At 43.3% G+C, this 24,251-nt stretch overlaps 3 protein-coding genes across 9 annotated transcripts; 1 reads left to right on the forward strand and 2 right to left on the reverse strand.

Moving 5' to 3' along the window:
• Positions 1–2,586: 2,586 nt before the first annotated feature.
• On the reverse strand, positions 2,587–11,758 carry cspg5b (chondroitin sulfate proteoglycan 5b). The gene is made up of 6 exons (XM_061267058.1): positions 11,398–11,758; positions 7,812–8,550; positions 7,279–7,467; positions 7,102–7,180; positions 5,057–5,221; positions 2,587–3,732 (listed from the first exon to the last, which is right to left on the reverse strand). The coding sequence occupies exons 1-6, from the start codon at positions 11,483–11,485 to the stop codon at positions 3,247–3,249; spliced, it is 1,746 nt and encodes a 581-aa protein (XP_061123042.1). The 5' UTR covers positions 11,486–11,758; the 3' UTR covers positions 2,587–3,246.
• A 1,876-nt stretch (positions 11,759–13,634) lies between these two features.
• On the reverse strand, positions 13,635–18,991 carry smarcc1b (SWI/SNF related, matrix associated, actin dependent regulator of chromatin, subfamily c, member 1b). The gene is made up of 28 exons (XM_061267028.1): positions 18,824–18,991; positions 18,447–18,566; positions 18,271–18,356; positions 18,109–18,190; positions 17,944–18,036; positions 17,798–17,867; positions 17,663–17,732; positions 17,507–17,582; positions 17,298–17,423; positions 17,134–17,216; positions 16,943–17,049; positions 16,816–16,875; positions 16,699–16,727; positions 16,490–16,605; positions 16,338–16,409; positions 16,148–16,261; positions 15,931–16,084; positions 15,749–15,859; positions 15,583–15,642; positions 15,259–15,517; positions 15,140–15,190; positions 15,021–15,067; positions 14,846–14,945; positions 14,642–14,778; positions 14,427–14,561; positions 14,214–14,346; positions 14,046–14,132; positions 13,635–13,967 (listed from the first exon to the last, which is right to left on the reverse strand). The coding sequence occupies exons 1-28, from the start codon at positions 18,989–18,991 to the stop codon at positions 13,900–13,902; spliced, it is 2,814 nt and encodes a 937-aa protein (XP_061123012.1). The 3' UTR covers positions 13,635–13,899.
• Positions 18,992–19,086: 95 nt separating this feature from the next.
• aste1b (asteroid homolog 1b) lies at positions 19,087–23,834 on the forward strand. Of its 7 annotated transcripts, none has more exons than XM_061267046.1 (10): positions 19,087–19,319; positions 19,646–19,896; positions 19,977–20,243; positions 20,327–21,183; positions 21,243–21,474; positions 21,553–21,736; positions 21,825–22,823; positions 22,904–23,002; positions 23,077–23,289; positions 23,362–23,834. In XM_061267046.1, the coding sequence occupies exons 2-7, from the start codon at positions 19,659–19,661 to the stop codon at positions 22,114–22,116; spliced, it is 2,070 nt and encodes a 689-aa protein (XP_061123030.1). In that variant the 5' UTR covers positions 19,087–19,319; positions 19,646–19,658; the 3' UTR covers positions 22,117–22,823; positions 22,904–23,002; positions 23,077–23,289; positions 23,362–23,834. The 7 variants fall into 7 exon arrangements, with proteins under 7 accessions (XP_061123030.1, XP_061123032.1, XP_061123025.1 ...); XM_061267048.1 differs by having other exon boundaries at positions 22,904–22,998; XM_061267041.1 differs by having other exon boundaries at positions 22,921–23,002.
• The last annotated feature ends 417 nt before the right edge of the window (positions 23,835–24,251 follow it).

Here is a 24,251-nt window from a genome sequence, read left to right on the forward strand (position 1 = left end):
GCACGGCGTCCCTCGGGTGTGTTGGCCCCTCTCTGAGTGACGTCCCATCCCTTTCCGCCTTTGTAAATTTGGGCACCTTCCCCCCCTGCAGCACAGCTGGGTGAGACCCAGCGGGTGTTCCTACATCTCCACGTATGTGTGTGACCTTATGGAAAGCGCCCACTCTCTGTCTTATCCCACTTGCTCTCCATCACAATTAGAGGTAGGACTTATGAGGTATCTCCATGGCAACACAGCAAGAAGCTCTTACTTACTCCTCACTTCTTCACCTCATCTCCTTTGAGGACATTCTTCAAGCAAGGTCACGCATGCTTTCTTCCTCACTTGACTTCCAGTAAAGGTGTCCCATTTCTCAGCTTTGGACGATCGGTAGTGCAAAAGCGCCACGCAGTTGTCAAGGTCTCAAATAACATCCATTAAGCTAACTATATAACCTTTCGCTAATTTGTAGGGGGGGTGTTTAAATGAGCCGTGTTGTGATTAGAAGGGAAATGTCAGGGGTTTTTCAACCGGAAATCTTCACCGCAAGAATGTAACCGCGGGGTATTGAAGTCAATCAATACTGAAACCAAGCAAGAAGCCTGAAGGAGAGAGAGGAGGAGACCGGAAAGGTGAACAATGGAGACATCAGATGGAAAAGGACGTTCTCTGGGTCACATTGTGTTTCCTCTTTGTGGCCTTTGACAGCTTCACTGGGACAAAAGAATTAGGACACGTCAATTATTTCTTCACCTGTCCAAATACTTTTGCAAAACAATTTCCATTTGCAGTATTTTAAAATTGAAGCATTAGTAAATAAGTTCGGAGTCACTATTGCATCAATAATACGTAAAGTGGATATCAAAAGTCTGCACACCCCTGTTCAATGCCAGCTTTTGAACTAAAAAGAAATCTACTATTGATGTAATGGGGTCTTAATAATTGACTATTCGCTCAGACATTTAAGAGCCAAGTAACATGGCGGTAATTGTGCTCTGTGTTGCTGAAAACATCGATAATATTCAAACGCATCTCAACAATAGAAAAACAAATTTTAGAGGCGCCGCAGTGATGAAATGGGACAGCCTGTCGATGGGCGGCCATTTGGGTGAAGCGACCCTTTAAGCTGGTGTGTCTGAACAACAGAACACACTTCCTTTTGTGCTCTCACACCATGACATTTCCCCACCTCAATAGAAAGGCCACACAAAAGAAACATCACAAAGAATAGAAAAAAAATGGATTTTTTTTCTCCACCCCCACATGATATTTGATAATGTTGCTACGCTTGACAAAAGAAAAATAAAGCATACAAGAAGATTATAGCTGTGTGTTGTTGCATTGGGACAACAAAATTAGAATCTCAATGCCAGTCAAAGAGTGAATTGAAATGCTTTCAAAGCTGTCAAGACTTTTTGTAGGTCTCGCGGTGCAAGACTGCAACCTAGTGGTTCCTAACCATACACTGGTTTTCAGGCAAAGGGGAACCGGAGAGGTTGTCCAGGGTAACGTGTCACAGGAGGCGATGGAAAAAACAATCCAGTCACTCTATGGAAGGGTAAGTATCTTTATGATCTGAGGGAAACCAATTGTGCATGTGTGAGAAACCATAAAATGATTATTTATAGAGTAGAACAAGGGTTCATATTTTGTGCCAAGTAAGGCCCTTGAAGCGATAGAGTCCACTTCGGCTGACGCCAACCTATTTATAAAGACAGAGATTGACAGGAAGGACAACATCACCTTCGCCCGATCCATTTAGGAATGCAGCGTGCTCTTCTCCAACAAGTAAATCAAAGGAGAGAAGTGTGCAGGCTCAATGAGGCCTGCAGCTATGTCAATATGGCCAAACTGGCAAATATGTGAGATGATTTATTCAAAGTGAACAAAGAAACTGACGTGTCTGTGACCGAAGATGGCGGATTCACGTCCTGAACACGAAAGAGGAATTAATCACAAGCCTGACATTATGAATAATTTATCAAATGCTCAGGAACAGCATGACTGTGTCGGAGTTTGAGCAGTTCTATTATTTCTTTGTACTCAACCTTATATTATTTTATAACCTGGACGAAAAATGAACAAAAAGTAATAGGTGGTTCTCCATTTTTTTTTAACCTTAAATACTTGACAGTCCAACTATCACCGTAATCATCAACATTAAAATACTGGAGCATAGATTATATTCCTAAAATTGGAATATCACAATAAAAGGACGTCAGATTATACTTAAAATGATCATATTAACAGAAAGAACTAATTATAAGGCAAAATTGTGATGTATTTGCTAACGTTGGCCTTCTCTGTAATTCAATTTAATTGATTGTTTAAGCCTCTATCGTGTAGATATAATATGCTTTGAGTATGAATGCATTTATTTAGTTTAGACATGCAGATCAAATGAAAATATAAGAATGTGGCTGCTTTCAGAAAAATGTCATCTTGTTGTTGCAATGCATAATATATCCGCAAGGTGGCAGCAGAGCCTCTTAAACTATTGTCTTCAACGCGTCCTTTTGGACCACCCCATTTGAAACAAAACAAAAATCACCTGTTTTTAATATTATCTATTTATTGGGAAATCAAAAACATGTCAAATGTACCAAAACGTAAAATACTACTAATAAAAAAAGATGTACTGATATAACTAAAACTACTTTCATAAAAATGTACTGACATTGGCACCAGATTAGGAAAACTTGTTCACACTTGACGGGTCATCTTGTGCTTATTCTGTTAAGTTTTGACCTGAGTTTCATCCAAGATGGTGAAAATGACTTGTATTGAATCCGTTTCCATTTAATTGTGAACTTAAGGTGGATGGTGCATAGTTGACCCACTTCCACTTATTTCTGTATTGTTATATTCTATGAGCCTAATGAAGGTTAGAGTCCTAATGGATAATGACTGTTTACGTTAGTCATGACACGTTTGAGCATTTATTCGATAGCCTTAATATCCATCTTAAGTGGTCAATAGTGAACCTTGACAAATACTTCTGCAATATTTGGCAGCTAGCCATCCATCAATAGCAAGCTTGCAATATTTCCATGGAGTGAATAATAATAAGAATACAAACAAAAATAAATAATTAAAAAATGGCTGTGAATCAAATTTTCTCAAAACACTTTAAGACATTTTTATCCCACTTTTTATGACTACTAAAGTTTTATGGATTCATTTGTCATTCGAGGATTTAGCTGGACCGAATAAATGCTCAAACGGCTTTCTTTATATTTGCGCATTTGACTGGATGAGTAAAAGACGTCATGAGAGTGGTGGCAAAGATCGAGTGCTGACCGGGCTGCACTTGGCCCTGGACGGCGAAGAGGATGGCTGAGTTAGATGAGGCGAGGAAGGAGACGGACGGATGTGTCCGTCCTCTCTTTCCACTTCGGGGTAATAAGAACTGGAAGGCCGACTTCTGTGCGAGTGATGGGTAGATTGGTGGCGCGTGGAGGCGGAGTAGCCCCTGGGCGACCCGGGTGAGGGGTGCAGGAAGGGTGAGGAGTGACGCCCGGAGAGGGGCTCGCGGTGATCCTCGGAGCGTTTGGGGGATTTGGATGCACTCTTTGCGCTTTTGGGTGATTTGTTTGCGTGATGGGAGGCGGAGCCATGAGAGTTGGTCGGCGTCGGGTCGCCGTTGTTTGCCATCTTGTAGAGGAAGACGTCGTACTGGTGGGGGGAGCTCTTCTCGGTGCGCAGCTTGGCATCTTTGGGGAGGAGCACCTCGAGACCAATAGTCACTCCATCCTGGTATAAAAATACGGCAAGTAGAGAAGGATGCAGGGAAATTCATTGGGAGGGATGCCAAGCAAGGGCGAGGTATCTTTATATTATCTTATTGTTGGGTTTTAATCCAACAAGGGCCAAATACTGATAAATTATTTTTTATTCATTACCCACTGAGATTTAGACTGTTTTTTAAAATATGTTAGCATATGTTAAGCATTTTTATTTGGTTTTATTGTGTTTCATAAATGCAAGCATTGTGAATGCATTTTTTTTTTTTTTTATTCAGCCCTTAGTGGAAAATGTCATCACATCCAGATGCTATTATACATTTAAATGTTTTTTTGCCATCCTCCATTGTATTCAATTTCCAAAGCAGATTTTTCATCTTTTGTATTGGATCCCATTGGAATGTGCATGTGTCCCTAATGTATTGACCGGGTCTATATTTCAAGCGCGGCGCTGTCCATGGTGCTGAATAGGCACTTTGTATGTCTGCGTGCGTGTCAGCAGCCTCTAGTAGCACAAAAGCGGGGTCAGTGGAGCGTTCGGTTATTATTAGCAAGGGAGCAGCTGGGCGGCCGTTAGCTTTGTGAGCAGACATGCGGACAAAAGAGAATCATTGCAGGGAAAGTAGAGCAAAACACAGGGACAAGTTGGATAAAATGAAAAAAGATTTATTTCCCACAACTGTTAACTATCATCCTCCATGTATAGCCAAAAAAGTACAAAAGAACTTCAAGTACATAAAAGTATTAGAAATCACATTGAAAACCAAGACACAGCGTGTTTAATATATATCGAGAGATTCCAATATCAAGCAAATACTTTGACGTCATGTAACCTAGACACTTATTAGCGATGTCGAACGTGAAGAGTTGCAAGCACAGATCCACTTCATTTCCACATTTTTGTGACTTTTCTTTTTGCAATTATTTTCAGACACTTCACTTTGATTAACACCAATGCATGCGAGCGAAGGAGGGGGGGGGGGGACAGTTAGGCGAGGCAAGACGTAGGTGAGGAAGGACAGAATGGGAAACGATGGGCGAGTTCATTGGTCAAAGACCAAGGCAAGGGGCGTCAAAAGCGAGGAAAGGTCAGTCATTAGTTCAAAGTGGAAGAAATGAGACGGGCCACTATGTGATCAGCGTTGACATTGGAGCTTTGTAAACATGTATCCTTCAATATGTGCTTAGTTTGACATAAAGGGGGCGGGGCTTCATGAAACCGAAGAGGATACACCGTGTGCTCTTCGCGAGATGTAAACAACTCACTTCTGCATGTGCTCTTGGGTGCTCCCGATTGATATCTTATTTTATAAGTTGTTGTGGAGCACGTTTACCTCGGTGTTGTCGTCGGTGTTGTCGGGGCTGAGGCTGTGGTCGTGGACCACCGAGTTTGGCCGGTTGTTCTCGTGTTTGGGGGAATGAGAGTTGAGGATGTTCATGGCGCCCTCTTCTTTGGCCGGAGGGGACTTGATCGGGTCCTCGTGCTTCTGGGGGTCATCCTGTTGGGAAGTTCACTTAGTTTTTAGCACAAGTCGAAATGAAAAAGGGAAGTCGTTGGGCTTGTGCTGCATTTCGGTGTGGGTAAAATATACAGTAGATATCAAAAGTCCACACACCCCTGTGCGAATGTCACATTGATCAAATGTCAACAGGCTGTGTAGACTTTATAAATTAATATCGAGTATGTTTGTATTTGATGAATTTAAATGTTAATTAGGTTCATCTGCACAAACTAATGAGATCCAGTAAAAATAAATCTGCCTTTAATTTAGAGTGTAAATATAAATTTGCCGTTGGAGTGTTACTGTCATTTTTGGGCTTTATATTCCAGAAGGAAATGAAATATTTATGCTTATTTAGTTTGATTCAACGACTTCTTTCATTTGAATAAATTGACCGTTATTATTATTTTTGTGAATTGTGTGATCACCGCAATAATTTGGTGATGTTAAAAAAATGTGGAACATGAAAAGAATCAAATAAGACCTGTGGCATTTAAACTAGTGCAGTGCAGTCCAATTGCCTGCGGGGACTTTTTAACCTCTCAACCTGACATTTAGAGCAACCGAGAACTTATCATTAACTGCTCTGAAATGTCAGCGTGGCACAATTTGTCCACATCAGTTAACTCGACCAATTATATATACATATAAATATATTTAGAATTCACCATATAAGCCTCAACGTGCTGATTCTTTTTGAAATACAACCTACAAGGTTGTTTTCTGTGCTCTTTCGACGACAGCGAGTGGAAATTAGAGTGTGCGTGCATCTGCGCGTGTCAGCTCGTTCAGATCGTTCATTGATTGCCGTGTCACAGACAGCTGAAGGTCACAATCGCAGCGGGAACCAAGTGGGTCACCATCGATCGGTCGAGCGAGGCCGCCGCCGGCCGGACACTACTTTCTAAATGTACTCTCCCCTCACGTGAAATGTTCAAGTCCCACCTGGGTACATTGGAATAATGCCTTTAAGTTAATATATCATTTTTATGGGATACATGCGGTGACCTATGTCCATACATTTCTACTTTCCAGGTGACGAGAACATTCCAATGGAGAATGCAGTTTGGAGGAGCCATACATGCACAAGCCATAGCGGGGAGTTTTCTTTAGCTTGGAACCTATAAAGGTAAAGCGAGCGAAGGACCTTGCAGTGTATTTGTGCTGAACAATCGATTGCAGGGAGACTAGCAGCATGTGATTAATCATTCCACGAGTCAGGAGCATATTTAAGTAGCTAGTTCCTGCAGCGACAACAAGATCGATGCGAGATATTGTTGTGGGCTGGAAGGTTTGCACTGGGAGTCAAAATGTGGCATTTAAAAGCTGGATAGGTCAAAGCGAAGCTGGGTGGTGGAGGGGGGAGGGGGGGGGGGGTTGTTGCAACCAACGCCGATATTCCGCTCTCCTTACCTGGCAGTGGTTATAAGAGTTTCTGGGTTTAAATTCCCAAGTAAAGCTGGTTGATGATGGCCTCTGAAGGAATCAGTGAGTGCAAAAAGCCATCAAGATACATCCATTTCGATATACATACCTCACCAGCAGGTAAACAAACTAGGTCAATTACCTGCCGGTTAATTAGAAGCACCTAAAATCAAACTATAGGATTGTTTCTACTTTCTGGATCTGGATTTAACACCTCTGATGCATCGGTATTTTGCTAGGCTTTGGTCAGCAAGCGTGCATAGACGTGGAAGGACGCACCCAAGCAAGCGCATAGGATACAACAGAATGGGTTAATAGAAAGAGAGAAGTAGAAGAGGAGAGTAAACACGAGGAAAGGTGGCGCATACCTGACAGATAATGTTGTCATAGTACGCCAGGTTGTGAGTGTGAGCTTGGGGCACGGGCGGCGGAGAGTCGCACAGTTTCCTTACGTTTGGCTGCGAGCCGTCAGCTGCCGTGGAAACCGAGATGCCGTCCGTCTGTGGCTCCGTGCTCTGTGGACGGTACTTACTGAAGGGGAAAACCAAACGTGAGCAATTATGGTCATTTGCAAAAAATGAGGGTTGTGAAATATTAGTTTGTTTTTTGAGTGTCCACATGTAGCACACCTGCGTTTGCGAAGCCGCCTGTTCTCGTTCTTGAGACGATGCAGCCTCTTGGCGAAGAACACCACGATCATGAAGAGGAGGAGGAGGGCCACCGAAGCCACGCCCACCACCACACTCATCACCTGGAACTCTGTGATGGCCCAGTCGCAACGTGTGCCTTTGTTCCAGATGTAGTCCTGCACGTTGCACCTGGACGCAAAACGAGAATTTTTTTTTAGCATGAGCGAGGCCGACGCTGTCCCGAGGTCTGTCCGCCAAAGCCGCGGCCTAAACCTTAATGAGCTCAAAGGATCAGTCGATGTCAACAGATTCCTTGTGCAGTTGCAGACACGCTACCCGATACTATTTAAAAAATATATATATATTAACTATGAGTGTGATTACTCGGCGAACACAAAATGAGCAATCGTCGGCATTCCGCAAGACAGCGCAGATGGTTTTGTTCGCACCATATTGTCGCCTCGGTGACACGTTGTGCGACCGTGTGCGAAGATTCCACCCGGTAGTGATGATATGTAAATATTTTTTTTTACCTGCAGAAAGCTCCTACTCCAGCCACCACAATGCACACGCCTTCATTGAAGCAGAAATTGGGTTCCACGTCACACTGAGACACGCACATGCCGGGTCCCGAACGCACGAAGCCCAGCCGGCACCCGTCGCTCCCCATGGCGCCACCCAAGCTCAAGTCCTTGTTCTCGTCAGGATCCGGTTTGGGCTGGCTAGGTGAGTCGGGTTTGTTCTCCACGGCGGGTTTCGCACTGACAGGGCGGACGTTAGCCAAGAGGGGGTTCTCATCCTCCATGTCGGCCGGGGGCGAAGGGGAAGGCTCGGGTTCTTGGGTGGGGGCCGATGCCGAGAGGTCGTCATCGGGGGCCAGGTAGTCGTAAAAGTCCGAGAGCGTCCAAGCTGTGGGGTTGCTTCCTTTTTGCTTTTGGGGTTTGGGTAGTTTGGCCCCGTGACGATCAATATCAAAGGGCATAATCTCCGGCGCCGGACTGTGGAACTCTACGGTGATGATGTCATCAGACAAGGGGTTCCCGGGCTGATCCGGTCCCGCTCCTCCAGCTGTGATCTCCTCCCCGACTGGATCGGGATCTAGACGGACGTGTTTATGGGAGCGGTGATGTTTGGAAAAAGCGGGGATCCCCGCTTCTATCAGGTGGTCTCTCTCCGCCGAGTCGTCGCTTAGCACCATTCTGGTATTGGAGGCTTCGCGGTTGATGGCTGACTGGTTGCGATGATGATGGCGCCGGGCCATTGCGTGCCTCCCTGTCGGTTAAATGACAAATTAGGAAGTGGAAGATATCGTTTTTGCAAAAGTGAGAAATTGCCTCAAGGCTGCCCCTGGTAAAGTGTCTGTCGGGAATCTGCACATCAATTTCCGTATATTCATCAAATAAATCACACGGATAGAAATTGAGTCTATTCCAAAATGATGAAGTTGAGCAAATCCGTGTCGTTTAAAGGTTCAGAGGTCAGACACTGCAGCGTAATCAAAGTGTGACGACGCAGGATTAGACAAACTGAATGAGTGACTAATGTGCTCTGGTGACCAAGTTCGGGTGAGGATTACGTAGATTAAGATTTAGAACTGAAGGTTGGAGGCGCCTTGTTTAGGCACACACATAAAGAACATCCGCAGGGGGGGGAATGAAAGCCCAACGTACGGGAAACGATATCAGATGAAAATGATGCCCATTTTTGTCTGTCTAAAAGCAGATTTTTTAATTTTTTTATTTATTTATACATGTTTACATAGATAGAGATATCTAGATATTTATATAATGGGTTTTCATTTCAATTATGTTAAATTATCAAATTAAACGGAATGTTCTCTGTTTTGTGGATTTGCTTTTATTCCATTTTTGTTTTCTCATATTTTTTTCCATTTTTATTTTTTCATGTGTCTCATCATGTTATTGTGTGCAGGTGAACCTGGTGACCAATCAACCAATCAGTTCTCTCAACCAGGTGACCTGCCAAGGTGTAGTCTGTTAGTTTGACAGGTGCTTGTATATAAGCATGCAACTTTCATTCTGTTCTTCTTATTTCTTTGTGTATACTGCCACATGTCATGTTTTTCTGTTTTGACTTTTATCCTACTGTCCATTTGTATCTTTAAGTGTTGCGTTTGAACTTTAGTTTATTAGTTGCCAGTGTCATCTTTTTTTTTTTTTTTTTGTCACATTCCCAAGTCATGGAGTATTTTGTTTGTAACTTTGAATTTTACATTTGGACTTTGATTTTGGATTTTTTTTTAAATCCATATACCTAGTTAATGTTTTTTTTTTAATTATTATTATTACTTTAAGATTAGGGTGTTGAGTTTTATCCCAGCATTTGTCTATAACTTTGAATTTTATTTTTAGACTTTGATTTTGGATTCTTTTTTTTTTTAGTTAAGGTTTGAAATTTGAAATGAACCATCGCTGAATCTTCCCACACCATCTAACTATTCTCATCCATTCCTGCTGACAAAAAATGCCTTGACGTTAAAACCTTCCGAACGTGCCCGAAGGCACGAAACCTTAGCGGTGGCCGAGGAAGCATGAGTGTGTCTCTCACACGCACGCACAAACACATGCACGCGCACACACAGTGCAGTTGCCATGGTGAGATGCAAAAAGGAGGAGAGAAGCAAAGAGTGCAATAGAGGAAACAGAGAATCCACTGTGTGCTCCTACTGCCGCTCTTGTTTTTTAATCAATTGGCCCGACTCAATCTAAGTGATGCCTGCCAACTTCAGCTCTGGAGGGAAAAAATAAAAAGTAATGAAAGTCTTGGAGAGACATGTTCCACCGAAACCAATTCCAATTGACTATTTCTTTTGATGCTTATATTTGCCAATCTGGTCTCAAACGTCGCCTCCTGTTAGCACCTTTCAGTCTTAGCCATTTATGAGAACTAAACGGAGCAAATTGAATTCACTGCTTTGCTGTTGGCTTTTCTTTGAAACTGCCACTCTTGTCTTCACCTTCTATTGTCACCATGGTAACGGGTTTGACTAGCGGTACAGCGCACCGCGTCGAGACACAATGAATCAAACATGGTGCATCGGCAATTAGCTGTTATGCTGCATGCAAATGAAATTTATTTTTCCTGACTTTACATGCTTTGTAGCGACACAAAAGACAGATGGACCTCACAGTGCGACTTCACGCACACGGAAAAAAAACACAAGATGCTAGTGTGGATTGTTGCCATAAACGCCACCATCAAAGATAACTTGCTTTTGCATGCCAGCGTGATGGTGGTTATATTTTTGCCACTTTTAAAATCCTGATCTTAATGTGACCTAAATTGAAATGCTTTCCTCTAGGTCTAAACTTGCACTCACATTAAGATCATTTCAATTTTTCAGCTGCCACATCTCATCATTTTCCCGCAAATGTAGTATTAACATATGACACCACACACGTGTGCTTTTTTTTTTTTTTGCTCCTAATGCTGCAGGGTTAACATTGACGGGGCGCAATCAGAAAAATGGGTGGGGGTAGGGATGCTACGGTGGGTGCTCGTGCTTGTGAACCCCTGCGACCCCGTATGTGTGCACGAGCCGCCTGTTGCTGGGCAGCGGCTGCAAGCTAATACACCCCCCCCCCTCCACACACCTCCTTCCCCCCCCCTTAACACCTTCATCCCCACTACTACAACCAAATGCATGGTTGGCTCGGATCTCCTCAAAGTCTCAAGAGATGCAAATGAGTCTGGTCGCTTGCCTCCATGAGGACTTGCTGGAATGCAAATTGCACCAGTAATTGGCCTTGGCTGGTGCATGTACATCTTTTGTCCGAGTCCCGTACGTGTATGCAGGTGGATGACATCATCTTAAGGATGAACCCATCATGCCATCATTTGGAGACCATGTTGAATTCATTTATTTGACAGCAAATTCCACGTACAAGCCTAACAACTACTAAACACCTCACAGCTGTCAAATGTGCAAAATGTTTTTGTTTTTTTCCATCCATTGCGGCCATACTTGCCCTTTCCCCCCCCACCTATGCAAGCCATGCTGCAGGTGCAATGCAATTCACGCAAGAGTGCTTCCATGCCACACAGACACAAAGTGCCTGGGTGTGACACGGTTTCATGCATGCATGCGGTGGTCCTTACCGTGAGCGGACAGGGGGATTAGAACCATTGAGATGGTGAGAAGGATTTGCCAGGTCCACAAGCGGCTGTCACCGTAATTGCACGCCATACCCGCTGTAGACGACACGCTGGTTTCTTCCTTTCACGTTCCGCCGCTCAACTCTGCTCTGATCCTTGTCTTCTGATAATGGACCGGAATAGACTGTCGTCATTCAACAGCTTTAGTTCGGGTCCATCGCGTGCCAAGTGGCTGGTCCACTATTCCATACGCACTATACTGACGCGTCAGCAACGCTCCTTGTAGTAGTAAATGCGCGCCGCCGGTGGATGGATGGAGCCTCTGCAGAAGCGGTGGGTCCACAGACGAGAGCCGGCGGCAGCCTTCCACCTCCGTGCGTGTCAAAGTGGCTGCGCGTGCACGACGCACAAGCGAATTGGTCCGTCAGCCTCAACGCGCTCTGCAAGATGCACAAGCCTGCGCCTACGTGTTAATCCTCTTATTGTGCGAAAGGCACCAGACAATAGCATCTGTTCTTGAATCACCTAGTAAGGACTCTGAATTTGAAGCCGGGGAAGGTACAGTCCCAGCAGATGGTGCTGTGATTTTTTAAAAATTTGTTTTACATTGGTACCTTGAGATGCGAATTTCTGTAAAAGGTCGATGCTCATACTGTATTTTAAATCATCTTTCGCCATTAAATAAAATAAAAATGCCACTATTGATATCATTATAATTGCATTGTTGCAGTTGACAAAGTCACTAACAATTGACAATTTTAACATTACGGCACTTAACTGAATTTAAATAATGATTAAATATTTATGTATTGTAAATTGAAGTTATTTAAAATTGAATCGAGTCCTAAACGGATGTTGAAAAACAGACCGTTCGACACTATTTGTTAAAAATGACATTTTTTCACCTCTACCGCTAGATGGCGCCCGCGTAATACGAATGACGATTTTTGCCTTAATTCGAAGGTGTCAAAACCAAAACGGAGGGGTACTTATTCTAACGGGTTGACTTAGTCTTATTATTAATAATTATATTATTAATTATTATTATATTATAATTTATAATATTATTTTATAATATTATATAATATATTATAATATAATATATTATAATATATTATAATATATTATAATATATTATAATATATTATAATATATTATAATATTATAATATTATAATATTATAATATTATAATATTATAATATTATAATTATTAATAATTATATTATTAATTAATAATTATTATTAATATTAATAATAAGACTAAGTCAACCCGTTAGAATAAGTACCCCTCCGTTTTGGTTTTGACACCTTCGAATTAAGGCAAAAATCGTCATTCGTATTATGCGGGCGCCATCTAGCGGTAGTGGTGAAAAAAATGTCATTTTTAACTTAGAATAGGTACCCCTCCGTTTTGGTTTTGACACCTTCGAATTAAGGCAAAACTCGTCATTCGTATTACGCGGGCGCCATCTAGCGGTAGCGGTGAAAAAATGTCATTTTTAACAAATAGTGTCGAACGGTCTGTTTTTCAACATCCGTTTAGGACTCGATTCAATTTTAAATAACTTTAATTTGCAATACATAAATATTTAATCATTATTTAAATTCAGTTAAGTGCTGTAATGTTAAAATTGTCAATTGTTAGTGACTTTGTCAACTGCAACAATGCAATTATAATGATATCAATAGTGGCATTTCTATTTTATTTAAGGTAACCCTCCGTTTTGGTTTTGACACCTTCGAATTAAGGCAAAAATCGTCATTCGTATTACGCGGGCGCCATCTAGCGGTAGCGGTGAAAAAAATGTTAATAATATTAATAATAATAATAAACAAAAGCTATGGATGTAAATCAAATGTTCTCTTCCAAATGAACAAATTGCAATCCAATTCCCTAATTGGGAGGCAATTGATTCAAATCCCTCAGAGTGGAGTGTCCCACTTTTCCCCATCAATTGTAATCAAACACACAAAGCAAAACCTCAAATGGTGACTCAAGTGGGTAACTGTTCCATGATGAGAACCTGGCGAAAAGGGAGAGATGGCATGCAGATATGGGCAAGCAAAGCTGCAGAGTGAAAGAGAAAAAAAATACTCACTGATGCTCTGCCAAACAGAGCAGAACAAAATTGCTTTTGCGACACACACATGCACACGCAAAATGCACTCACACACATAAATAAGCACATCTTATGTGATCTCAGCATTTTTCTATAAATTAAACACAGAGACAAGTGGATAACTTATAAAACAACTTTAATGAGTCAAGATAAATCTGAAGATTCCTCAACTCATGGACACAAATATTTCACAGACTTTTTAATGCTTTAAACTCAACTGAATGAGCCACTCGCCAAACACACACACACACACACACACACGCATGCACACAGCATCCAGTCTACAAATAGAACTAGTGGGAAGGTTTTGACCATCAACATCGTTTTTCTTTTTTTTTTAATCAAGCGCACTTTATTTGTGTTGAGTTTGAAGCGCCCGTCCGTTCAGCTGTGACTAGACGCCGGAAAGCCGGGCTGAGCTGCGGTCATGCCATCGGTCTGCGAAGACGGATCTGTAGCAACAACAAAATCGCTTAGAGCGTGGTGGAGGTGACGACGACCTTTTGAACCAGCGAGTAACGAATGCTCACACATGCCATTAGGTGCTCCGGGGTGGCGGGGGGCCATCGCCTGCATTTGTCCTCCGCTAGGAGTGATCCGATTGGCCACGGGCTGACCTGAAGAAACCAAAATAGAGTCTGTGTTTGAAACCAACTCGACTGAAAAATCCCAAATAATTCAAATGGTGGCCTCCTGACCCGAATGCTGCAAAGTGAATCCTGACTGGGCCTGCTGCTCCCTCTGCTGGTGAAGCTTGATCTCCGCTTGTTTGAGCTGCTCGGTATGGAAGGACTGCCTCTCTGTAAGAAGCTGTTGCCGCTGCTGCTCCAACTGCAAAACAAGCCAACAAACATCTGATGAGCGCAAACCCGAAAATGCATACGAGATGGAAAAATATCTCATTCGCTCACAGCCTCTTTCTCCCGGTCCATGATGGTCTCCAGTTCTTCAAAGTGCCTCAGTTTAATCTCCAACTTCTTCATTTGGGTCTCCACCAACAAAGCCACCAGAGATTTGATCTTTCTCTCCTCTACCGCTGCCAAGTGCTGAGTCAAGTGCAAAGGATATGTTTTGTAGCCGCTAAGAGACTGAAGAGACTTAGAAAAATCCAAGGGTGGGCCTTCACCTTGGCTTTTGTGGCAGCGGAGGCCAAAGCGGCCGCTGCTGCCGTGGTAACAGTGCTCTCTACTAGATCCAGCTCCATCACTGATCCCACATCATCCCCTTCTCCCTCCTGACGCTGCATGCCGTCATCCTCGTTACCTGTAAAAGCGTGACAATGACATATATACATCTCGTATTGAACCTGGTTAAAGCGCAGATATTATACCGATCTGAATTCCATCGCTTTCCTCTGCATTCTCTCTTTTGACGCCTTCCATTTTGGGCACTATGGATTCCACCAGGAGCCCATCAGCATTGACAGCAACCTGTGATAGGACCAACATCAGTCAACATCAGGAAGAAGAAGTCAAAAAGAAATAATTTGTGTGCTGGTCATCTACTTGATGGGAAATGGTGCTCAGCTGCACTTGTGAAGCATCCATTGAGTCTGCAAGGTGAAAATAACATTTGTAACATCGACATCAATTGTTTCAACACACATATCGGACTCGAGTCTCACCGGTTAATTTCAGTCCATTCAAAGACTCTTCCTGGACTTGTGAAAATTCCTCTGTACGCAAACGCAATCTTTAGCTTCAAGTTGAAAGCACACAAACAGGTTCTGGCTCACGCCCTCACCCAGTGCAGCTTTAGCAGCGGCCGAGGCGACCCGCGGATCCACCACCGAGGCCAGGAAGGCCACGGTGCTCATCACGGGGTTCTCGGATTGGCTGAAGGGCACGGGCTGGTACGCCAGCGGTCCGAGGGATGCGGATGAATCTTCCAGATACGGGTCCTCGATGGGCAGGCGGAGGAAGTGGAGGATGCAGTCGTCCTGCGTTCTGGAGCCCACGTGCTCCGATACTTTATTCCAGTCGTCCCGATAGACCTCCAAGGCCTGGAGAAGCCCGGAGAAAAAAAATTCAACCACAATGATGAATCCTAAAAATGGACTCGACTTACCTCCAACAATAAAAGCGTCTCTTGCTCCGTCCATTCCCGTCCAGCACAAGCTCCCTTTGTCTAAGACAAATGCAAAAAAAATTAAAAAGTCAGATAGGTCAAAGACAACATCATAAAATGCAATGTGGAAACATTAAAAACACTTTGGCGTGTTTTCCGCTGAGACCTTTGGGTGCTTCTTGGTGTAAACGTCCATGCGCAATCCAAAATTCTGGCAATCGGAAGGCTTCTCTCTGCTCTTTTCCGGGAAGCACAACATATGCTGCGACGCTGTCACCTGCAGTCATGAGTTTTGACAATTAATTCTGAGGAGGGTGATGTCCACTCTGCTGTGAATTTTGCAAGTACCTGTAGTGGTTTGTGTTGTAAGGGGGCCAGCCCGGTGGGTGTGTCTGCCAGTACGTTAAAATGAGGAGTGGGCGGGGGTCCCATGGGGAGGGGTCTGCTCTCTGCGTCCACCTGGTAGTTAATCAGACCCCATTGCTCGAGGAACGCGTGCAGCCTGAACACAACGATGGCCACACAATGACTTTTTGCACACGCATAGTGTACGCAAAGCGTTTACCTCAAGATGGAACAAACGTCGCCGGTGAGATTGCGCCGGCAGGATGTTGAGCTGAGGTATTCCTGGGGGTTGAGGCGGTACGTGTCGATCATGAAATTACGGTAGGCCAGGTAGCTGCAACGTGCACAGATAACACTCTTAATATTTCCCCAAAACATTTTTGACAGTTTGTTCGGTACGCGTCGCTCACACTTCGGGTGATTTCGACTTGTTCTTTCCGTTGAAGAATTCCGGCAGGGCGCGTTTCTCTATTGCGTGGATGCTGACAAAAAAAAGTGATTCGGCGTCAGTAAAATGGAAACCACTAGGACGCACAAATTTGATTTGGTGCATTTTGGTCACCTGTTGTTATTAAACCAAGACGTGTAACTTGGTATTATGATGTGATGGGTTTGTTCAGTGACGTTGTCTTCTCCCTCTAAGAGGCGAGGAATCTCCACTCTTCCCTCGTCGTCGTCCTGGATTCGAATCCACATTTGAGAACATTTAGTTTGCGTTTACACAGAAAAAAAAACTGTAGAATATATATTTTAATCTCTAATCGTAATTACCCTTCCTGTAAAATCATCTTCCTGGTCATCTAAGAGAGGAAAAAAAAAAAACAAAGGATGGTGCAAATGTCACATCCACTGTAAATATCAAATTATTATAATTGATGAATTTCTTACCCAGGTCAGCCATGATGCCTCCTTTGACAGGCGTGTTCTCACTGTCCTTTTTAAAGTTGACTGCAAAGGACACAATGACGATATCATCAAATTGCATGTCAAATTTACTGCACACAATATATGTTACCGATTTTGGGTAAAACGATCTCCTCCATGTTTGGAACAGGAGTGGGGTCCTCCATATCTTTGGTCAAGTCCTCCTCTGGCTCTTCCTCCTGCTGTCCACGTCGCCTCCTTCATGTCAATAGCCGCAAGTTAATCATGGAACTGGAGCACAACGACACCATACAGGATTGAATTAGAATTTTGGGAACGCACCCTTTCTTTCCTTTCTTCCTAGCGTCAGTGGAGAGTGGAGATGGAGAGCGTCTTCTCTTTTTGAAGGGAGTGGACTTCATGTCCTGCCGCGGAGAATTGAAAAGACACGTTTAAATGTTATCCGTCGAGTCATTTTCTTTCACGGACACGCAACCAAAACAAACCTGGTCTTCTCGAAGGCGTATGCGTGGTCGGAGAACAAGAGGCAGGTTCCTTTCGTTCACACAATAGTCTTCCTCGTTCATCCACTCGTTGAAAACATCAGTGTCCAGAACATAACCGGCGTGGACCTATTGGGTCATTTATGGAAGTGGTATGACATCATAACTGCACACACCCACTAATACATTAAAAAAAAAAAAAAAACTCTCACCCTCCACGGTTTTTCTGGATGAGGAGGGTCCTCAACATCTCCGATGACATCACTCGAGGGCAACCAGCTGTCATAACTAGAAAGATGGGGGGAGGGGGGGGGGTTATAACGGTGAAGGTTTTTGTTTGAGAATCGGATGCATCCTCAAATTAATACCTGTCGGGGTGCATGCCCCAATGCACCAGGATGTGGCTTTGTTTTCGCATGACAGGCCGCATCCACTCATCTGGAATGCCAATATTTCAATTAAATCAAATTCTATCTGGCATTTATTTCATACGTTTGACCCACCTTCCTCTGTGGCAGAGGGCAATGGATATATGTGGTGACTGGCCAGGCTTCTGTCCACACTAAGTGTGCCCTGCATGGATAAAAATCAAAATCAGCATAAATGAGATCATGACAGGCTCCAACCTTTTAGCGCCAAATCACTTTACCTGGTGCTTTGTAACAACACCACTAATTCTGCTAGCCAGCTCTTGATCCAGTGAAGGGTCCAAATAAACCACCGGATGTGACAAACAGTTTTGCTGTTGACACACACACACAAAAATTCACATTTGTGTTTTTTTTTAGGATATTATGCTCAAGTGTGTCATTACCTGAAATAATGTTCTTTCGATCATATCAAACATTTCAACATTCCTTTCATTCCTTGATGTATTCTGCAAGTCAAACCTTCGCCTGTGAAATAAGAGAATGAAGGTCTGTGAATTTATTTTCATATAAAAAAATAAGAGTTTGTGGGTATGAATGAGACTCACCAGCCTTGCTCAGATTTGAACTTGTAAGCGGAACCGAGGATGTGACAGAGTCCGCCTCCTGGCCGAAAGTCCATGAAACACTGTGTCTAGAAATACATTTAGACAGTGGCAATGCATAAAATGTTTTGCATAAAATGTTTTGCATAAATGCACAAAAGGAAACTTTCGAGCCTTACGGGTAGTTTGTTGCGGGGAGGATTTGGAACTCGTCTGCCAAATGCATCCTCTTGAAACTGGAGGAGCTGCAACGTCACAGCAGCCAGTGCCTGACATGATGGAGCATCCACTAACAAAGACTAAGCAAAACACATTTGATGAATTACGGGAGGGCATACTGATTGACAATCGCATTGCTGCATTTTCTATAATATCCTTCACTCCAGCTATTTCAATCATGACTTATTAGAGTGACGTGAACATTGATTTCAATGCAGATCTGCTTGTTATTCAGTGTACAAAAATGTCGATGCATACTTTAACCCCAGAGGGCTGTTTTGTTTACAATTTACAGGAAGGAAGGCGGTGACTAGCCTGTTAGCTTCGAGCTAGCTACCTTTTTGTAGTACTTCCCGAGCCACTGGCGCACTAGCTCCAGCTGAGCCAAAGTGTCAGGACTCTCCCAGAACCAGGATGACGGACTGCTGTCTTTTTTCCGATGTGCTGTGAATCCGGAGCTGGTCTGACTTGTTCCTGGAAATTCAATGTTTGTTGCACCGGACATGGCGAAAATAACCACTGATTAATATGAAACGACAGAACAAAACTGGCTAGCGCGCATGCTAACGTCAGGGGATCTCGCGTTATTCCGCGAGATGGCAGATCGAGATATTCTGATGTTTGTCCGCTAGAGGGCGATAATGGACATCACCAATCAAAACCTGGAAAAAGAAAATAGAAGAAAAGGGAGAGGCTTCAAAACAAAACAAGGAAATACAACGCGGGGTGGAAAATAAATCAAGCTTTAAAGTAGACTAAATGTGCATCTCTGGAATTAAATTATTTTCAAGGAAAACCTGAGTTTTGTGCAGATTCACCTCACAGAGGCAAAGGTATGGAATATTACTCGGGTGGAAAAAAGTCTAAAAAATCTGCGTGCAGAGATACAAAGGAGAAAATGAGTTATTACTTTGCACAATTGGAAATACAAGGTTTCTACAAAGTCTCTGCAATTTTAATTGATTACTGTTGTGATGTGCTTTGTGCAAACTAATGCACAAATGAAACCAAAATGTACACACTTGATATTGTTCTGATTTCCATAGACTTGTCAACCCCAAAATGACAGTCGATCAAAGGTTTTTATAAGGATGGTTTTGATGTGATTGCCAATAAAAATCTTATGCTATTATAATACTTCCAATCTTTGTCTTTACAGAACCTGAGATCCCATGGGCGTTCATGGTCTTACTACCTTTGTGGAAGGAAACCGACATTTCCTTTTCGATGTGAAACTCAGAGACAGCCGCCTGATCATCGACGGCAGCAGTTTGTATTTCAATCTCTACTTGAAACACGGTTTGGACCGACAGCATGGAGGAGAATACGAGGCCTTTGCATCCTTAGTCCTTGAGTTTGTCTCTGCCCTGCGGGCCTGTAATATTGAGCCATATGTGATTCTGGATGGCGGTAAATTAAATTCTTAAAAATCAGATTATAATCTCTATTCCTTTTATCATGTATTTACCGTTTGTCACAACTCTTTTCAGGGATTGACCCCAGCAACAAGAAATATCACACTCTGCAGCAACGCCTGCTGTCCAAAATTAAAGAAGCAGAGAATCTCTCTTATGGCCGCAATGGCTCGGTCCTCCCCATCCTAACAAAGCAGGTCTTCATTGAGGTCCTAAATCAGAATAAGGTCCCCGTGGTCCAAAGTCTTGCGGAGGCGGACTGGGACATTGCCTGTTTGGCTCACCAATGGAAGTGTCCAGTCCTGAGCAACGACAGTGATTTTTTTATTTTTGACCTGCCAGGTAAAATAATTCAAACAGCTCGTAAAGAATTACAGAGGGTCAAATAAACTGCACTGAATATGTGTATTTTTGTCTCATTATAGGTGGATACATGCCATGGCAGTTTTTCAACTGGACCAACCTTAACGGTAAAGCATCTCACCGCTACATCCCAACTCGGTGCTACACCACCCAGGCTCTCTGCCGCTTTTATGGGGGAATGAATCCGGAGTTACTGCCTCTATTTGCTGTCCTGGCCGGTAATGATTACGCTACTCCCCAAGAGGCCGAAAGACTCCTCGATATGATAGATAGAACAGCTGGCAGCCGGCGGAACCATAAATCGTCTTCTTCTCGTGTTGACGTTCTGCTTCGGTGGCTATCTTCCTTCCCAAGTCCGGCGCAGGCCTTGGCAGAAGTGAAGAGACTCATGGGGGCTAACAGCGGTGGTGGACTCAGTACACAACTGAAGGCGCTTATGAAGGAGTACCATGTGACCCCTCAAAGCCCCTTTAATTGTTGGTTCACTGATTTCAAGGTTCCAGAAGGGCACAGTCAAACATTACCCAAGGGCTTGTCAGTGGCTGCAACAGGAGCACTTTTGCCAGCCTTAGTGATTGATGCTTTGGTCATGCGCAGGGTGCTCCTCAACTCACAGGTGGAGAACAGCAGGCAACCGAGCAGCCACCGTTGCGCCACACCTATTCGCCAAGCTATTTATGGGATATTACTGCTCGAAGAGAAGCAAATGGAGCCTGTCGGCTTCCAGCAATTGAAAGGACAGGAGGGCAGTTTTACCCAGAGAGGTGGCAAAAGTCAAGCCAGCGTTGCAACCCCACGGCAAGTCTCTGGCTCCCCCGTATGTGTGGAGGAGATTGATCGGCTTAACCTCAACCTGAAGAAAATCCAAGTGGAAGCACAGCGGCTAAAATCACATTTCCATGTCAATTCCATCTGTGAGGTAACGATTAATACTTGAATTGAGTCATGTCAAAAGGGCTGATGACCTTCTTCTTTCAGGTCACTGAAATGATGCGTCGTAATGCCATTTGCGAAGTGTTGCGGGTGAATCCGTCTGCGTTGGCTCAGGTTCCCGCCTCCATGTATCTGCCCATTGCAGCCACAAGCTTCTGGTTGCAGGAGGCTGCACCAAAGCCTTCACAGCTTCACCTCCAGGCTTTGATTTTGGGAATGGTTTACGGAGAGCTGGTTTTGATGGAGAAGAATCAAATTTCAAACTATCAAATTCCCGGTTAGTGACAAATGTCATTTGACTTTTATGAACTACGTAGCTCTGCCTGAAGATCTGTTTTGTGGTCCACAATTGCAGTCCCGAAAGATAACTCGTTCGAGCTCCGCTTGATTCGTCAGCTGGATCAAATTCGTTTGTCTTCGAGACATGCCATGGATATCGCGGCGGCTCACGTTTTCAGCCAATGGCAGGCCTGCCTGTGGAGTGCGCAATGTCTGAATCAGCTTTTGTTGCTGCCATTCAATGAAGTCCACTTCTCACAGTAAGAGGAACTATGAGTCATACACAAAACATATCAAACTGTAGAGTTTTTTTTAAAACAATTATTTATTACTGTGTGTTCCTTTAAGCTTATTCAGTGGGAGCATGGTGCACAGCGTTCTCAACCTTCTAAAAAAGGGTCAAACAGTAGATCGGATGCTGCCCAAGTTTTCGTACGACGTTTACTCCATCCTGCTACACGCCGTGAAGAACTGCAGCTTTAAACCTCAGCTTGCTTCAGTGAGAGGCGGCAGGGGGCGAGGTGGCGAGCGGGGGAGAAGAGGAAGAGGACGAGGAGAAGTGGGAGGAGGAAGAGGACGAGGGAGGAGAGGGACGGAGGGGATAAGCAACCGCTTTGCAGTTTTAGGAATTAATGAGTAAGACAAGAATATTATGAAATGATATGTGACCAAATGAACGGCAACACATTCCGTGGAATTTCAAAAATGCCAAGAAGCAAGTTTATAATTGTGTATTCATTAGTCATCACCGTTATCTTCAGCTTCAGCTTGTGCCTTTTGATCGAAAGAAGAAAAAAACTGTCCTGTAATCGCTTCTAACCGCAGTATTATTAAGATCTTAATATTTTTAACTGATGTATGTTCTATGAAATTGAGCATGTATTGTAATTCATAGAGTCGATGCCTATGCATTTTTTAAAGTTGTCATTTTAATTTGCAATGGGTACAAAAAGACATGATGTTTTTTACAAATTTTTAAACAGACAAGCAATTAAAAGATGATTAAAACTAATAAAATGTCATTCTCTGTCAAGTCTGTTATCGTGAATTAGCAAAAACAAAATAGTTATGCAGTTACGTATGTCAAAAACATACTTTTTAGCCAGTTTTGTGCATTTCTACTTTAATACAGGGTGTGCTGGTGTGTGTACACACCTGACTACACTAATAAAAAAAAAAGATAAGAAACATTTTGCAGGAGTCGCATGACGCTGACGTCACGTGGAATGTGGACTCTATTGTCTGAAACCATTGACACGAAAACAAAACTGGGAGACGCACGAATTACAGAAAATGCTCCGTTGCCTCTGCACCTGCTGTTTCTCAAAAGAAAACTCCGACAACGAGGTATGTGATACATTTAACTGAACTGCTACAATGTATTATCTGCCAATCAGGTTTTAGTAAATTCAATAACAACTATAAAGTTACATTATTGCATTAGCAGAGGCAGCCTCTCCTGCGGCCCAGTCCAACTGAATCAAATGGAGCTGAATCTGCTCGACTAACACGACCAGTAAACGTGGGTATGTCATCCTTAACTCAGAATAGATGACCACATCCTGTCTGGTGAACGTGTGGTTTTGCGATTCTCTGCAAGATGCACAACACACAGGCAGACTGGTCATGAGGCGGGTATGCGTGCCAGAACCGGATTTGAGGTTTTCCGATGTGGCCGAGACCTTCAATGAGTTGCAGGAACGTTATGAGTCCATGGTTCGACACATCAGAAACCTGCAGAAGAATTGTGGCTGCACGCACAATGACCATCTGACTATATCTGAATGCGTGGGCAAGATCAGAGAAGAAAACCGTGAGTAGTTTTAGGGAGCTCAAATGATGAGGCCTTTTTTTGTGGTTCAACTTCTTATTATTGGTCTCCAAGGAGACAAATTCAAGGTCTCACTAAAGATGAAGGGCTACGACTTCTCTCTATCTGTGGATCCCGTGGATTCAGACGGAGCCTTGATTCCTCCCATTCTGCGGTTAGCTCAAGACGATCTGAAGTGTGCTTCTGAGAACAGCAAGGCTGCACTATCTAAAGGTACCATCCTTCAAGAGCTGATTGGATGGCTACTCCGGAGCAAGGATAAAATTGCTGAACAGGTGAAGAAGGTCGCAGAGACTTACCAGGAGCAAGGAAGACTTAATGAGAACCTGGAAAAGAACATGAAGGAAGTGAGTAGGGCGAAGGAGTTGTCATTGAAATATCGTCAACACGCTGAAGAGGTCCTTACCCAAGCAGCTCAGATAGCTGGTGTTCCTCTGTGAGTGAGCAGCACAATGTGCATTCAAAAGTGTCTTTGTTTTGTGTTACCGGTGTGGTCAATAAACAAATTAAAATTATATGCAAGACTACTACACTGTCAAATCAGATATTTATTTATACCTGCACTGCCACTGCTATTTTCAAACTCTTCCAACATGCATCATATTAATAAACTGAACAATTGCCCATGTTTTTGTACTTCCGCTTATCACCACCAGGTAGCAGTAGACACCCGTTTTATGCAAATTTATTATGCAGAGACTACCTGGGTCAAGAGAAATGTGTTATGGTTATTTTTAACATCCCCGTGGTTAAATATAATCAAGCTTTAACACAACCGGCCTCAAATGAAGGGAACATCACAGGATGCCGATCATTCCTGAGCACAAAATCAAACGATTACAATGTTTAATCTCCCATTACTGTGAAAGCATGATTTATTTTCTATTGTTCCTAAATTCATAGTCAAATGACCATGCATCATTTAACAGCTTTAAGAGTAATCA

This window comes from Syngnathus typhle, linkage group LG20 (genome assembly GCF_033458585.1).
Source record: "Syngnathus typhle isolate RoL2023-S1 ecotype Sweden linkage group LG20, RoL_Styp_1.0, whole genome shotgun sequence".
NCBI classification, from domain to species: Eukaryota; Metazoa; Chordata; class Actinopteri; order Syngnathiformes; family Syngnathidae; genus Syngnathus; species Syngnathus typhle.